Here is a 13,859-nt window from a genome sequence, read left to right as displayed (position 1 = left end):
GGAGGAAGCCCTTTGAAACTTCCGAAGCTAAAAAGGTGGGGAGAAAGGGTGGGAAGTTTGAACTTCCCGCCCTTTCTCCCTCCCTTTTTGGCTTCTGAAGCAAGCCAGGCAGCCGGGGACAGCTCCCTCCTTTCACCCGATGCTGAGTCCCCTTCGCGCCGGCTGAGCTCAGCCGGCGCGAAGCGGACTCAGCATCGGGTGAAAGGAGGGAGCCGATTTCTCCCCGGCTGCCCGGCTTGCTTTTCCAAATGAGCTTTTCCATGGGAGGGCTTCGGCCGGAACGGATTAATTGGTATCCAATGCATTCCTATGGGGAATGCTGGCTCGATTTACAAACTTTCCGATTTACGAACTGACTTCCGGAACGGATTAAGTTCGTAAATCGAGGGTTGACTGTAACATGAAAAGATTTTTTTAGCACAGTGTCATATTAAAAGAACATATAATTATTTATACATATTCTAAGTTTTGAAAGTTTCAGTGTTGCATTTCTTTTTGCAAAGAAAGAAGTTTGTAAGAAGTCATTTTTATATGCTAAAATGTGCTATCATTTTGGCAAATATGAGCTTTTTTAAAAAAAGAAAGTTTGATTTATTTCTATATTCAAATAGTCTTTCTTCCCTCTTGTTTGTTTAAAAAATTAAAAACATAATACAGTGGGGTCTCGACTTAAGTAATTAATCCGTATTGGAAGGCGGTCCGCAGGTCGAAAAGTTCGTAGGTCAAATCTGCATTTCCCATAAGAATGCATTGAAAACCATTTAATCCGTATCTGCTCTTTTCCGTCCATAGAAACTAATGGGAAGCTGCTATTCCGCCTTCTACCACTAGATGGGGATATATATTTTATTTTTTTTCCTTAGGTCAAGGAGAGTTCAGGAAAGGAGGGGGGGGAGGCAGGGAACAGTGTTAAAAGCACTTAGCCCAATCTTTGCAAGCCAGAATGCCGGACCCACAGAATTCTTCACCAAAAACACAGACAGGCAGGAGTCTGCAACTCACATCTTACCCCAGTCTTTGCAACCCAGCACATTTAAGCACAGACCCACAGGAAAAAAAATACCCCCCAAACTAAAACACTGCAAGCCCCTGGGGCTGCAAAAAACAAAACAAACACAAACATAACCCCACCAGCCCAATCCCACCCTGCAAAAGACCAAAAGAAAGTTTTAAAAAAGCAAAAAGCAGAACCTTACCTGCACTGCCGCTGCCAGAAGGCCTCCTGGATTCTAACCCCCGCTGCCGGGCCAAGGCTCTGGCCACCGAGCCTGGCCACCCCCGCTGCCTTAACCGCCATCGGGCGCAGCGCTGCGAGAGAAGCTGCGTGGTGGAGGAGAGAGGCCGGATCGGCTCCTGCCTTTCTTCCCCGCCACCCGGCTTCTCCCAAAGGGTTGCCCCAATGGTGGTTTCAGCAGCGGAGAAGCCGGGCGGGGGGGGGGGAGAAAGGCGAGAGCCGATCAGGGCTTTTCCCCCCACCAGGCAGCTTTGCAGCTTCTCCGCTGCTCCTCCTGAAGTGGCCACACACACCTCACCGCGCCTACAGCCATCAGCACAGGCGAGGGCTGGCAGGCATCGGTTACTGCCGCACCGAAGAGGCCCTGGGCGGCGGGAGATTCCCCTTAGCAATGACGTAAGCCAGGGAGAACTTGCCTGCAAATAGCCCTGGCTTGCAAGGGACGGCCAGCCGAGCTTCCGGCTGCATGTAAGAGGCCCAGTGATGGGGGAAATCCATTGGTATTGGACACTGAGCAGGGGGGGAGAGGTGGGTTCCCACCGATGGCTAGGGAGTCTCTCCTTAATAGGTTTCCCCGGCTGGGGAGCAAGACCTTCTCCCCTCTGCTGCTGCGCTGCCCTTTGCTTGCTCTGGTTGGGCTTTCCCATCGCCTCCCTTTTCTAAACTGTTGGTGCGAAAGAGCTAAAGAAGCAGCCTCTTCGCCACCAACGGTTTTTGAATTTCCCGCCCTTTTCCCCTGCCTTTTCGGTCCGTATGTTGAAGCTCCGGCCGCAAGTCGATCCGGAATTTTATGGCTGGAGCTGTACATACATCGAAAAGTACGTAAGCCGGGTGTTCGTAGGTCGAGACCCCACTGTACAATATACTTTACATATGTATGGAGCTGTTTACTGATGATTATTTAAACTTAAATTTAAAATTACTTAGGATTTTAAACGATGGAAAATCCTTCATTGTGGCCAGAATCCAATTGCTTACATACATCAGCATAAATCCAGTGGTGTATATCACAGCAGGAAATTACCACTACTTAATGAACTGTATTCCTCATCACACACCAGTTGTGAGATTTGGTGCATGAAGTAAAAGCAGCACATCCTTGACTGGTAGTGATTCACTGCTCTGATTTACACCATTCCAGCTTACACTTCGTTTATGGGAGCAATAAGGTTCTGGTCTGTGTGTTCAGGAAGGTATATATAAACCATATATAAACATAAATACTGTGTGATTTTCATAGTGTAAAAAATTTAAACAGAAAGGAAATAGAATGGAATGAGAGCTACAGAATATTTGCAACAATAATTAATAAAGCAAAATCATATGTTTTAATTTCTGAATATCCCATGCATTTAAGTTGTAGTCTTGCCAGAGTGGAGAAGTTTTCTAAGTGGTTAAAAATGTGGGGCCATTCTGAATATGTTCCAACTTGAATTGATCCCTATTGAGTTGAATCTGACTCTTAGGTAAAATACAGATGATGCTGCATCTGGTATTATCATTTGGTTATCAAACTTCCCTGAGAAGCTTTGATCTGCAGCCAGACCATTTGGAAAAAGATTAAAGCCAAAGTAGTGGAGTCTAAAATACCTGAAAAAGAAAAATGGTGGTAGATTCAGAGAATAAATTTAGAAGAGAAAATTACTAACAGTTTCCAAATATGTTCTTTTCCCCACTTGGTTCATTTTACTTTTATTTCTCATAATGTTGCTGGAGTATTTTTTTTTTTTGTCTAAGCATATTATCCTATAATAATTTACTCCATGGGATCCCTAGCTGGTTTTAAATGTTCACCAAGTATTAGCTGTTTTTAAGGATTTTTTTTGTCTTGCTTCATTATACGGTGACCACATAACTGGTGCAGATGCTTTTGCTTGGCACCTGGACGTTTTAGAATAAGGCAGAAAAATACTGCCTGAATGACTCTGCATGCTGGAACCAATTTTGAATGGCCCTGTGTAAACTATCATGACTTCTCATCTTGCATTCAACTCTTTTTCGATATGTTGGCTAGCAAAGAAGGTGCCTGAAACTGATAAGAAACTGGCTTCTGAATTTGACTTCCCAGCTGATAGTTAATGGTCAGATGACAGAGCTAAACACAAACCAGCATTTCTGTAAAATATTGCTCAATCTCATGGCTTTCATCTTGAGTAAAGTTTTTTTATATGTACAGTGCAATCCTATACATGGTTACTCAGAAGTAAGCTGTTCTGTGCATAGGCAGGCTTACTTTCAGGTAAGTATTTATAGGATTAAAGGCACCCCATCCCATACTCTTTCATCTTTATCCATTGTAAAAATGCGAGATATAAGCTCCCTGCAGCACATATTTGCTTTTGTTGCTGTTCCTTTTACTTTGTTCTATGCATATTAGTGCTATATAAGCACACTATTATTAATTATATGGTTATTGTCCTTCAGTGTGAGATGTTGTTAATTATTAGTTATTAATTAATTATTAAGTACCAGGCACAATCTATCAAAATTACAAAAACATTGACTGGTATTATATAACAGATACAAGTCTTAACCAAAATCCTAAGTATGTTAAATATTGGCACAGCCGTATTTTTCGCTCCATAAGACGCACCTTTCCATAAGACGCACTGATTTTTTAGGAGAAGAAAACAGGAAAATATAATCTGTTTTCTTCGCTCCATAAGATGCACAGACTTTCCACCCCCCTGTTTTGTGGGAAAAAAGTGAGTCTTATGGTGCAAAAAATACAGTATGTTGTTCCCAATATTGCCATTTTTTGTAGCTCTGATGATATTCTGAAATCTGCAGCTACTTATAGTATTGTGTGAAATTTCTTGATATTGTTCCCAAAGCCCAATGACTACAGGGACCATTGAAGTGTGTTTCATCCACAGGTGAGATGTTTCAATTGCCAGATCTCTGTATTTTCTTAGTTTTTCCAGTTCTTTTTCTTCAACTCTGGCATCTCCTGGAATTGCAGTGTCAATGATACAGACATTTCTTGGTTCTATTACTACTGTATCTGGTGTGTTCTGTTCAAGGTGTCTATCGGTTTGGATCCGGAAATCCCACAAGATCGTGACTTCCTCATTTTCTTACACCTTCTCTATCTGATGTTCCCATGGGTTTTTGGAGTCTGGCAATACAGTACTGTTGTTGTTTAGTCGTTTAGTTGTGTCCGACTCTTTGTGACCCCATGGACCAGAGCATGCCAGGCCCTCCTGTCTTGCACTGCTTCCCGGAGTTGGGTCAAATTCATGTTGGTGGCTTTGATGAAACTGTCCAAACATTTCATCCTCTGTCATCCCCTTCTCCTCTTGCCCTCACACTTTCCCAATATCAGGGTCTTTTCCAGGGAGTCTTCTCATGAGATGGCCAAAGTATTGGAGCCTCAGTTTCAGAATCTGTCCTTCCAGTGAGCGCTCAGGGTTGATTTCCTTCAAAATGGATAGGTTTGTTCTCCTTGCAGTCCAGGGGACTCTCAAGAGTCTCTTCCAGCACCACAATTCAAAAGCATCAATTCTTCAGTGGTCAGCCTTCTTTATGGTCCAGCTCTCACTTCCATACATCGCTACTGGAAAAACCATAGCTTTGACTATAGGGACCTTTGTCGGCAAGGCGATGTTTCTGCTTTTTAAGATGCTATCAAAGTTTCTCATTGCCTCCCTCCCAAGAAGCCGGCATCTTTTAATTTCGTGGCTGCTGTCACCATCTTCAGTGATCATGGAGCAGTACTACCTGCTGTATTTGCAGTAATCCACAGCCTCCAATTTCTTCTGGCAAATATAATCTGTCCACATCACTCACCTTTTGGATGTAGTGCATGATGCATGTTCATTAGTTTCCGTGTTTTTCAATCCAGTTCTTCTAATTCCATTTAGGGTCCAATCTGTTTTTCCAGCTGGATATCGAAGTATTGAAACTGCCCATGTATTTATTGCTTTGATTGTATTTCCACCATTTAATTTTGATTTTAAGATTTTCTATAGTCTTTTGATGCAGTCCCTGACTGTCAGTTCTTTCACTTTTGTGTACAGAATTATTAATTAATTAATTATCGCCATGCTGAAGGTTTGATGACAATGTCAGCAGCAAACATCCTTTGGCAGCTTCCAGAGCCTGGCTCCATCAGGGCTCGCTTCTGATGTCAAACTGGGACCCTTTTTATATACAGCTCAGTAGTCCAACTGGTGGCAATTTGAGGGACAGATCTAACATCTTTTTCAATTTCATACTCAGGACAACTCAAAATTTTTGCCACTGGATCCAAGTAAGTCCATTATATGGGCTGACAGAGGAGGGAACCCAGGAGTGGGTACTTTGCCCAGTTCTCTCTCATTTCTGGAAGGCACTGTGTTCCTTTACAGTGGCAAGCTGTGGAAGAATTAGGACAGTGGAGGGTCTTGGAATTGGAAGTTCAGTGAGACCAATAACAACAACAACAACAACAACAACAACAACAAATTCATATCTATATCTATAGAATATAGAATATATCATTATTTGCTAATATGCATTCACATAAAAAGTGCAGTATGCTTGATATATTTTTAAGACATGAAATGAACTGAAAACCATTCTGAATGTGCACAAAACATATCTTGCTCTGAACAGAAATTTACCGTACCCTCTGTTTTCAAGTGTGTGAGCCCTTTGCCTTACTCACATGTTTATTATACTCAAGGCTTCTACGGAGCTCTAAAGGGAAGGATGCATGATCCTTGTCTGGTCTCATCTCATTCATGTTTTAACTGAAGCCACTGTCTGTAAATACAAATAATAGGAAATACTAGCTAGTCACTTGCCATAACATCACAATTGTGTCTGGCAGATTGATGGATCACTGGAGATTCTTAATGAGAATGTTGAATTGCAGAATGCTCTAAATTGTAAGTGAGAACTTAATCATGGATTTACAAAGAAAAGTTGTTGGTAGTATATGCTGTATGATATTGAGATGCCAAGTGTTCTTTCCTTGTTTTGTTTTCCTTCTAGGGGGGTGAGCCAGTACGGCCAGGGGTAGCTATGACAGATCTTGCCACAGGATTGTATGCATATGGAGCAATTATGGCTGCACTTATTCAAAGACAGAAGACAGGGAAAGGGATGCACCTGGACTGCAATTTGATGGCATCTCAGGTAAAGGCTTATATACTCTTTGGTTAATTCTTTTAATGATTTCTGTAGCACAGTGCACGTGGCGAAATGTATCAAGAGATATATTTCTGTAACAGTTATCCAAGAAAATTGAAAGTAGCATTTCCTACAAATTTTAAATGCTGTAAGCCGCCCAGAGACCTTTGGGTAGTGTGGGCGGCATATAAATTAAATAAATAAATAAATAAATAAATAAATAAATAAAATGGCAGAATATTTCTGAAATGTAGAATTTATAGCATTATTTTTATCAACTTCAAAGAGCATCATCAGCAAGATAGGATTAATTGTTCCCAGCCTGTTTCCCCAAATAAGTGTTTAAGAGTAGCCATAGTCAGATGTTCCTGATTGTGGTGGAGCATCATTTGACTGAACATCGTTAGAATCACCTTTGTTTTGCTTCAGGTTTTCTAAAAGAAAGAAGAGAGAAAATGACACATGAGAGTGTGAAATACATAGTAAGTCATAATTAGAATAGATCCCATTGCATCAGTGGCGATTTAGTGAGTCAGCTCCTCCATAAGTTCCACTGATTCAATGGACTGCTCTAGTTGTGACTTACTATTAGATTTCAGCCACTGAATCTATACATGTAATTATTGAGGGACTGCTCCCTGGTTATAATGAAGTAAATATTTTGCATAGTTGTATGTAAAACAAAATTGTTGCTGTATAGCTCAGTGGTTTAGATATCTGACTGCAGAGCCAGAGACTGGGAGTTTGAAACCCTGCTGTGCCTCTTTGACAGGGGCTGGACTTAATGACCCATAGGGTCCCTTCCAGCTTTGCAGTTCTAAAATGATGATGGTGATGATTAAATAGAAGCTAATTCAAAGTTTACATGATTAAAGCATGGATGTATATTTAGTTTCATAAAGAACAGAATAATTATATTTGTTCAAACTTGAGCTGGCAATGCTTATTAGCTAAGCCTGCAGTGAAACTGAAAGAACTCTAAAGAAATCATGCCAAGTGATACTGTTGTAAGAAGAGAAGCAGGAGGAAGATTTTCAGAAGGGATTCTCTTGCAGAGCAGGTGCTGTGCTTCAGTCTTGAAAGAGTAAATCCTTCAAAAAACAACAACAACAAAACCTTAAGTTTACAAATGTGAGATATTGCTTCTGTATCCGTGATTCAAAATGCAAGAAATTGCATGACATTGTCTGCATTGTGTGTTGCCAACAGAAAAAGGATGGCAAGCTTTATATAGCCTGCCTGAATGTTGAGAGCACCAGTGTCAACGGTCACAATGGTTTAGAGCAGGGGTCGTCAACCCCTGGTCCATGGCCTGGTGCCAGTCTGTGGGCTTGCTGGAACTGGGCCGTGGATATGGATCTCCACCCCCCATGGGTGGTCAGTGTGTCACACTCGCACGGGGTGCATGTTGCACCCGCGGTGGGTGTGCCACGCTCATGCAGGATGCATGTTGTGTGTCATGCTTGTGGGGGGGCATGCCACGCTCACACAGGGGCACGCTGTACGAGTGTGACACTCCCCTTGTGAATGCGACACTCCCCACACTTGCGCAGGGGGTGTCCCCACCCTCCTGTGCATGGAGCTCGCTCCCCACAGCTGGTCCGTGGCCCCAAAAAGGCTGGGGACCGCTGGTTTAGAGAATCTCCTTTTGTGCTTACTACTATTCATAAAGAGACATGGGGGGGGGGGGGCGGAATGCCGGACCTTGACTCCTTTTTTCATAAGGTAACCGTTTCCCATCCAAACATGAATATCCTAGGCAGAGGTTTCATAAGCTCTTGATTTTTCACATATTCATTGTTCTTCATTCTGAGTAGTTCTTTCTTTTCAGAACTGCAGCAGTGGATGAAAATGTTAAGCTTCTCCATTCTACCTGCTCTGCTTACTGGGCTATATTTTTCCCCTGTTAGTATTTCCCCTTTATGACTTTTTAAAAAACTTTTGCAATCCTTGCATTTCTCTCAAGTCTCATGATATCTTCCTCTTGTGCAACGGTGATACCTTTTTGGCATTGTAAGGATCAGCAGTAGGAGAACTGAAATGCTCTAAATATAGATGATTGCAATGTGCAGACTGATATCTATAGAATAAAATATTTTCTAACTCCATTTCAAGGAGCTGGGATGTCTGCTTTTAAAAAGATGTTTCTGTAGATTTAGTAAATTATGTGATAGCTCAAGACTAATAGGGGGCAGTGCTTTATCACAAGAAGAGGAAATCCAGATGTTTTTCAAAAAATAATAACTACATGTCCTTAAGTTGATTTTAACACATGGCAAACCTTTCCACAGTTTTCTAGGTATAGAATTCTCAGAAATGGTTTCCCATTGCTTCCTTCTTGATCCTAAATAAATTGATTTTGGATTTTAGTAAATTTGAATATTCCATTGTCTCTTGCCTATGAACTTTTAACCCTTGACGTGATGTCCCCTTGAAACTCCCCCCCCATTATTTATGATTGTCAACTCCAGTCTTTTTAGCGTCAGCATCTCAATAGTACTCTTTAGATGTTAGTAAATAAAAAGGGAGTGGTTTCTGGACTTGTTTCCAGTATAGAAGTGATCTGTGTCTTCTGTTGTGGCCTGAAACTATCTCTTGGAAGTTTTTAATGTCATTCTTGTCTTTAATTGCAACCAGTTGCAAAACAAACAAACAAACAAACAAAAAACCCAATACCCAAGCCATTCCAAATTCTGCAGCCTGCTTCAGTCTGACCTATGGTTTTGTAAAATTCAATATTTTATTACATATTTTCCAATGTCTACAAACAGAATATCCTTGCTTTGATACAGAGAGCTACATGATTAACCATGGGGAGCCCACTCCCACTTTACACCGTCTTTGCTCTGTCTTTTGAAACTGAGAAGACTTACAAAATATGTTTGCAATGCAGCATGGGAGGGCTGGTGTTAAGGAAGGAAAAAAATCAACAGTCTGCTTGGGACTTACTTGCCCTTTATGTGCCTAAGTATTTGGACTGTGGACTGTGATTTTAGCCTGTGCTCAACTATATTTGTATAGTGCAATTTTTAAAATTTTTTTGGCTCTGCTTCTAGTTATTGATTTTCAGGTTTCTGCCATTAAAATGCGTACATATATAGTTTAAGTTGTGCGATAACCCTAATTTTTTTTTTAAGGCCAGTGTCCTATTGAAGATTTCTGTGCTTGCAGCCAGTATAGTGTGAACATTAGTGCTATATTCACAGCTGGCTACACAACCAATCTTGTTTAGGGAGGATGAAATTTCAAGCCATTTTTCCCTTTCAACTATATTTTTCTTACTTCTTTTGGGTTCTCTGAGAATAATAGAAAACCACACTACAAAATCCCTGAGATCCATATGTCCAGCATTCATAAAATGTGCTATGGATTTTTTTTCTATGACTACATGGACTCCTACAATACAGGACTGTTTTCAGTTGACCTGGCATATTTTTCCATGTTTAATACGCTCCCACATATAAGACATGCCCCCCCCCCATTTTTCTAACCCAGAATTACTTTCTTTGCAAGAAAGTGGATGGGGAAGGCTGGGATCAAAGCACCCCCCTACATTTTGAAACTAAATATTTTAGAGGAAAAGTATAGTTTTATACACAGAAAAATACAGTATTCTTTCATATGGATATTCCTTCTTTTCTTTCTTATACCTTGTTGTTCTCTCTCTCACACACAATCCATCCATGACTCTCCTGCTCTGTTGATTTTGCTCTTTTATAGTATCCCTCTTTATCTTCCTCTTTTAGAGAACTTACTATCAGTACTGCCACCTGTTTCAGTTTGAACACACTTGGGATAACTGCCTGTTAAAGAGGGAACTATCATCTGTCTTTTAATAGCCATTAGATATACTGTAAATGAATTTCATGCAGCAGTGAGGGAGAGGGAAGAGATGTGATTATGTATCCTCCAAGCAGCTGGTAAATGAACTGCAGTTTTCACCAGCAATTAAATTTTGTAGATAGCATCTGAAACAAAGGCAGGCTGTGATAATGCTATGAACTTGCTAGCAAAGCCAAAGAAATAAAGACAAGGGCAATTATAAGTGATGACACATGGACTCGTAGTCATGCAACCATACTGTTTTTTCAAGTGATGTTTTCAGTTAGTTTGGTCTTCCCTATTCTTGTTTTGTGAGTGGGAAAAGGGGATGACGTGTGAAGTTTCTTTATGACTTCTAGTAATTCCCACTTTCAAATGGATTTGAACATAAATTCAGTCCAGCATTCTGTCCACCAGAGTTCACTGACTTTTAGCAATTGTGATATAAATGGACAGTTTTCATTCCTGTTTGAGAGGTATTGGCATTTGTTTTTAGAATGTTAGCTTTTGATCTTTTTAATCAGCAGAGCTATTTTTGTCTGATGAAAAAAATGGATAGAAAAGACAACAATCCTACAGTGGGATTGTCAAATGAAATGTGTCTTGGGAATGCTGGGATTTAGCAGTATTCTTTCAGCTGAAAAAATATTTTGGCAAATAATACTCTCTGAAAATATGAAATCAAAATGAGTTTGAAAATAATTTTAATCTTTCCTTGCTGGTAATTTGGAATTTGGGGGGAGAGGGATGTAATTGATGCAAAACTTGCCCATATTTTTACCTCTTGTGCATAGAAGATTAATACTAATTCAGTGATCTTTCAAATCAAAAAGAATATTAAATGATGGTTTCTTTGACTTCTGCTGTCTACTGTCGTATGAATGTTTGAATGTTCATTTGTACTGAAGACATCACAAAGTGTTCAAAGGAATGTGAAATAGGTGGCTGAACAGTGGATAGCTTTCTCTTTAAAAGCATGTTCTATTTCAAACATTTGATTCGCCTCCAGGGATTTGTTTTGTATGTTACCACAGAGCTCACTAGGGCAAAGGTACGTAATAATAGGCAACATTCAAATGTCTTTTTAGTCTTAAATCCACATTATTCTTCATTCAGCAACCGCAAATTTGGACTGCCTGTAATTTCTTGATCTCTGTTGTGTGAAGCAGGCGGTAGCAGTACTGTAGCCTGCAGTGTAGACAGATGAAAGAAAGGATGCCCTTAGAAGTGGGTTTGAATTATTTCCTTTAAAAATATATTATTTTGAGTGGCTGTGTTTTTCAAGCTATTGCATTAACAAAGCCATGCAATGATGGAATTTTTGATTGTGTCTTTTTCTGCAGTTCAGTGTTAAGTCAGAATATGATAATACATCTTTTATATACCGGTAATAGGGATTTTCCCCCTAATTTTCACTGTGTCTTCTGAAAATTCTTTGTGCCACTCACAAACTTTTGTACAGTCTCATTTAGATTATGGTCATAAGCATTTCTGCAGGGGGCTCAGCAGAACTGGTTTGGGTACCTGCATGATTTAGCCAATCATGTGGGCTATTGAAAGCAAATATATATAGATTATGGTCTAAATTCAAGTAATGCAGTGCCTTAGATTTCTGATCGACAAGTTGTTTTACATTGAAGCCACTTTGAAAAATACATATTTGAGAGACCCTAACTTCCTACAGTGACCACTTCCACTGATAGCCATCAGTTTCTCTCATGTATCTCTTTCCTTTGTGTAAGAGTTTCAGAGGACAGTTGGTCTGCTTGGTGGGGCAAAATCATGTCATCCCGTTTGTTGATATTTGCAGTGTGTTGATTTTTCTTCAAGGTATTTATTTTATTTTATTTATTTATTTTCCAACTTTTACCCTGCCCATTCAGTGAAACTACTCTGGGCGGCTTACAAACAAAATTTAAAACAAAGAATATCAGACAACATAGAAAGATCCAATATGATAAGGTTTATTGAATTAAGAAATGGAAAGGGGGAAAGCTTGCTTGAATAACCAAGTCTTCAGCTTGTTCTTAAAAACTCCCAGCAAGGGAGCCAGGCAAATTTCAAGGGACAAAATGTTCCAGAGTTGAGGGGCCACCTCTGAGAAGGCCTGATTTCTAGTTTTCTCCTTCTGGGCCTCTCTTGGGATCAAGTCCCTCAGCTGCCCAGCCTGGCTAGATTGACTGACATGAGTAGAGCTAGGCGAGAGCAGGCACTCTGTCAGGTATCAAGGTCCTAAACCATGTAGGGCTTTATATTTATTTATTTGTTACATTTATAGCCTGCCCATCTAGTCGTACCGACTACTCTAGGTGGGTGACAACATATCAAAACTAAGTACAATTTAAAATCATAACAATACATTACTAAGCAACACGATCCAAGATGAGAGAAAACACAAAAAAACAAAATCAGACAGTGGATGGAGGAAAGGCTTGCTTAAACAGCCAGGTTTTCAGTTGGCGTTTGAAGATGCTCAGGGAAGGGGCCATACGGATCTCAGGAGGGAGGCTATTCCAAAGACGAGGAGCTACCGCCGAGAAGGGAAGCATTAGCACCTTGAAGTTGATGCGGAAATGAATAGGCAACCAGTGTATGGCTGCCAGAGTGGGGGAAATATGTTGGTATTTTGTGACCCCAGTTAATGATCTGGCAACCGTATTCTGGACCATTTGTAGTTTCCTCATCTATCTCAAGGGTATCCTCATGTAGAGCGCATTACAGTGCTCTAATCTCGAGATTACGAGCACATGGACCAGAGTGATGAGCACCAAGATAGGAGTGCTGCTGGGCAATCTGCCAAAGATGTAGATGGGCGGTGCGGACCACAGATGCTACCTCGGACTCCATGGTAAGAGCTGGGTCAAGATGGACCCTCAAGCTGTGGACCACACTGTTTGTGGCGAGAGTCAACCCCCCCCAAAAAAGAGAGAGAGCTTCCCAAACCACTGATAGGAGGGACACCCACCCTCAAAACCTCCATCTCGTCCAGGTTCACCCTCAGTCCATTCTCCTGCATCCATTGCAGTGCAGCCCCGAGGCAGCACTCAAGGGACACAATGGCATCCACTGCTGTTGGAAAAAAGGAGTTGTAGAGCTGCGTGTCATCAGCATACTAATGACACAAAGCCCCATACCCCTGGATGACCCCTCCCAGAGGCCTCATATAGATATTAAACAGCATTGGAGAGATGATTGAGCCCTGCGGCACCCCACAATTGAGGAACCATGGGGCTGATACACTCTCTTCAAGCTGAACTCTCTGGGAATGGTCCTCCAAGAAGGACTGGAGCCAGGCAAGAGCCAGGCCATCAATCCCCAACTCAGAAAGCCGTCCCAGGAGGATACTGTGGTCAACAGTTTCAAAGGCGGCTGAGATACCAAGGAGAACCAACAAGGGCATTTTGCCCCTATCGGCTTTCCTCAGTAGGTCATCAAGCAGGGCAACCAGTGCTGTTTCCATACAGTGACATGGCCTGAAGTCTGACTGAAATGGATCCAGGGCATTGGTTTCATTCAAGAGAGCCTGAAGCTGATCGGCCACCACCCTCTCTACAACTTTGCTAAGGAAAGAAACATAGGCGATGGGCCTATAATTGCCAATATTGTCCACTGCCAAGCTCGGCTTCTTCCTAAAGGGCCTAATGAGTGTCTCCTTGAGGGCAAGGGGAACCCTGCCCTCCTGGAGAGA

At 41.4% G+C, this 13,859-nt stretch overlaps 1 protein-coding gene across 7 annotated transcripts in view; it reads left to right on the top strand.

Annotated features, from left to right (window-relative positions):
* The window catches only part of SUGCT (succinyl-CoA:glutarate-CoA transferase), a 506,744-nt gene that overhangs the window by 35,305 nt on the left and 457,580 nt on the right, over positions 1-13,859 (top strand). For all 7 annotated transcript variants that reach the window (XR_012088437.2, XM_073003757.2, XM_073003763.2 and 4 more), the window contains one exon: positions 6,212-6,355. Coding sequence is in view for 6 of the 7 variants with exons in the window: in XM_073003757.2 (XP_072859858.2) it covers positions 6,212-6,355 (144 nt within the window). In the remaining variant the exon portion in view is untranslated. The remainder of the gene's footprint in view (positions 1-6,211; positions 6,356-13,859) is intronic.

This window comes from Pogona vitticeps, chromosome 6, assembly GCF_051106095.1.
Source record: "Pogona vitticeps strain Pit_001003342236 chromosome 6, PviZW2.1, whole genome shotgun sequence".
In the NCBI taxonomy this organism is placed as follows: domain Eukaryota; kingdom Metazoa; phylum Chordata; class Lepidosauria; order Squamata; family Agamidae; genus Pogona; species Pogona vitticeps.
This window is presented reverse-complemented; position numbering and strand designations above follow the sequence as displayed.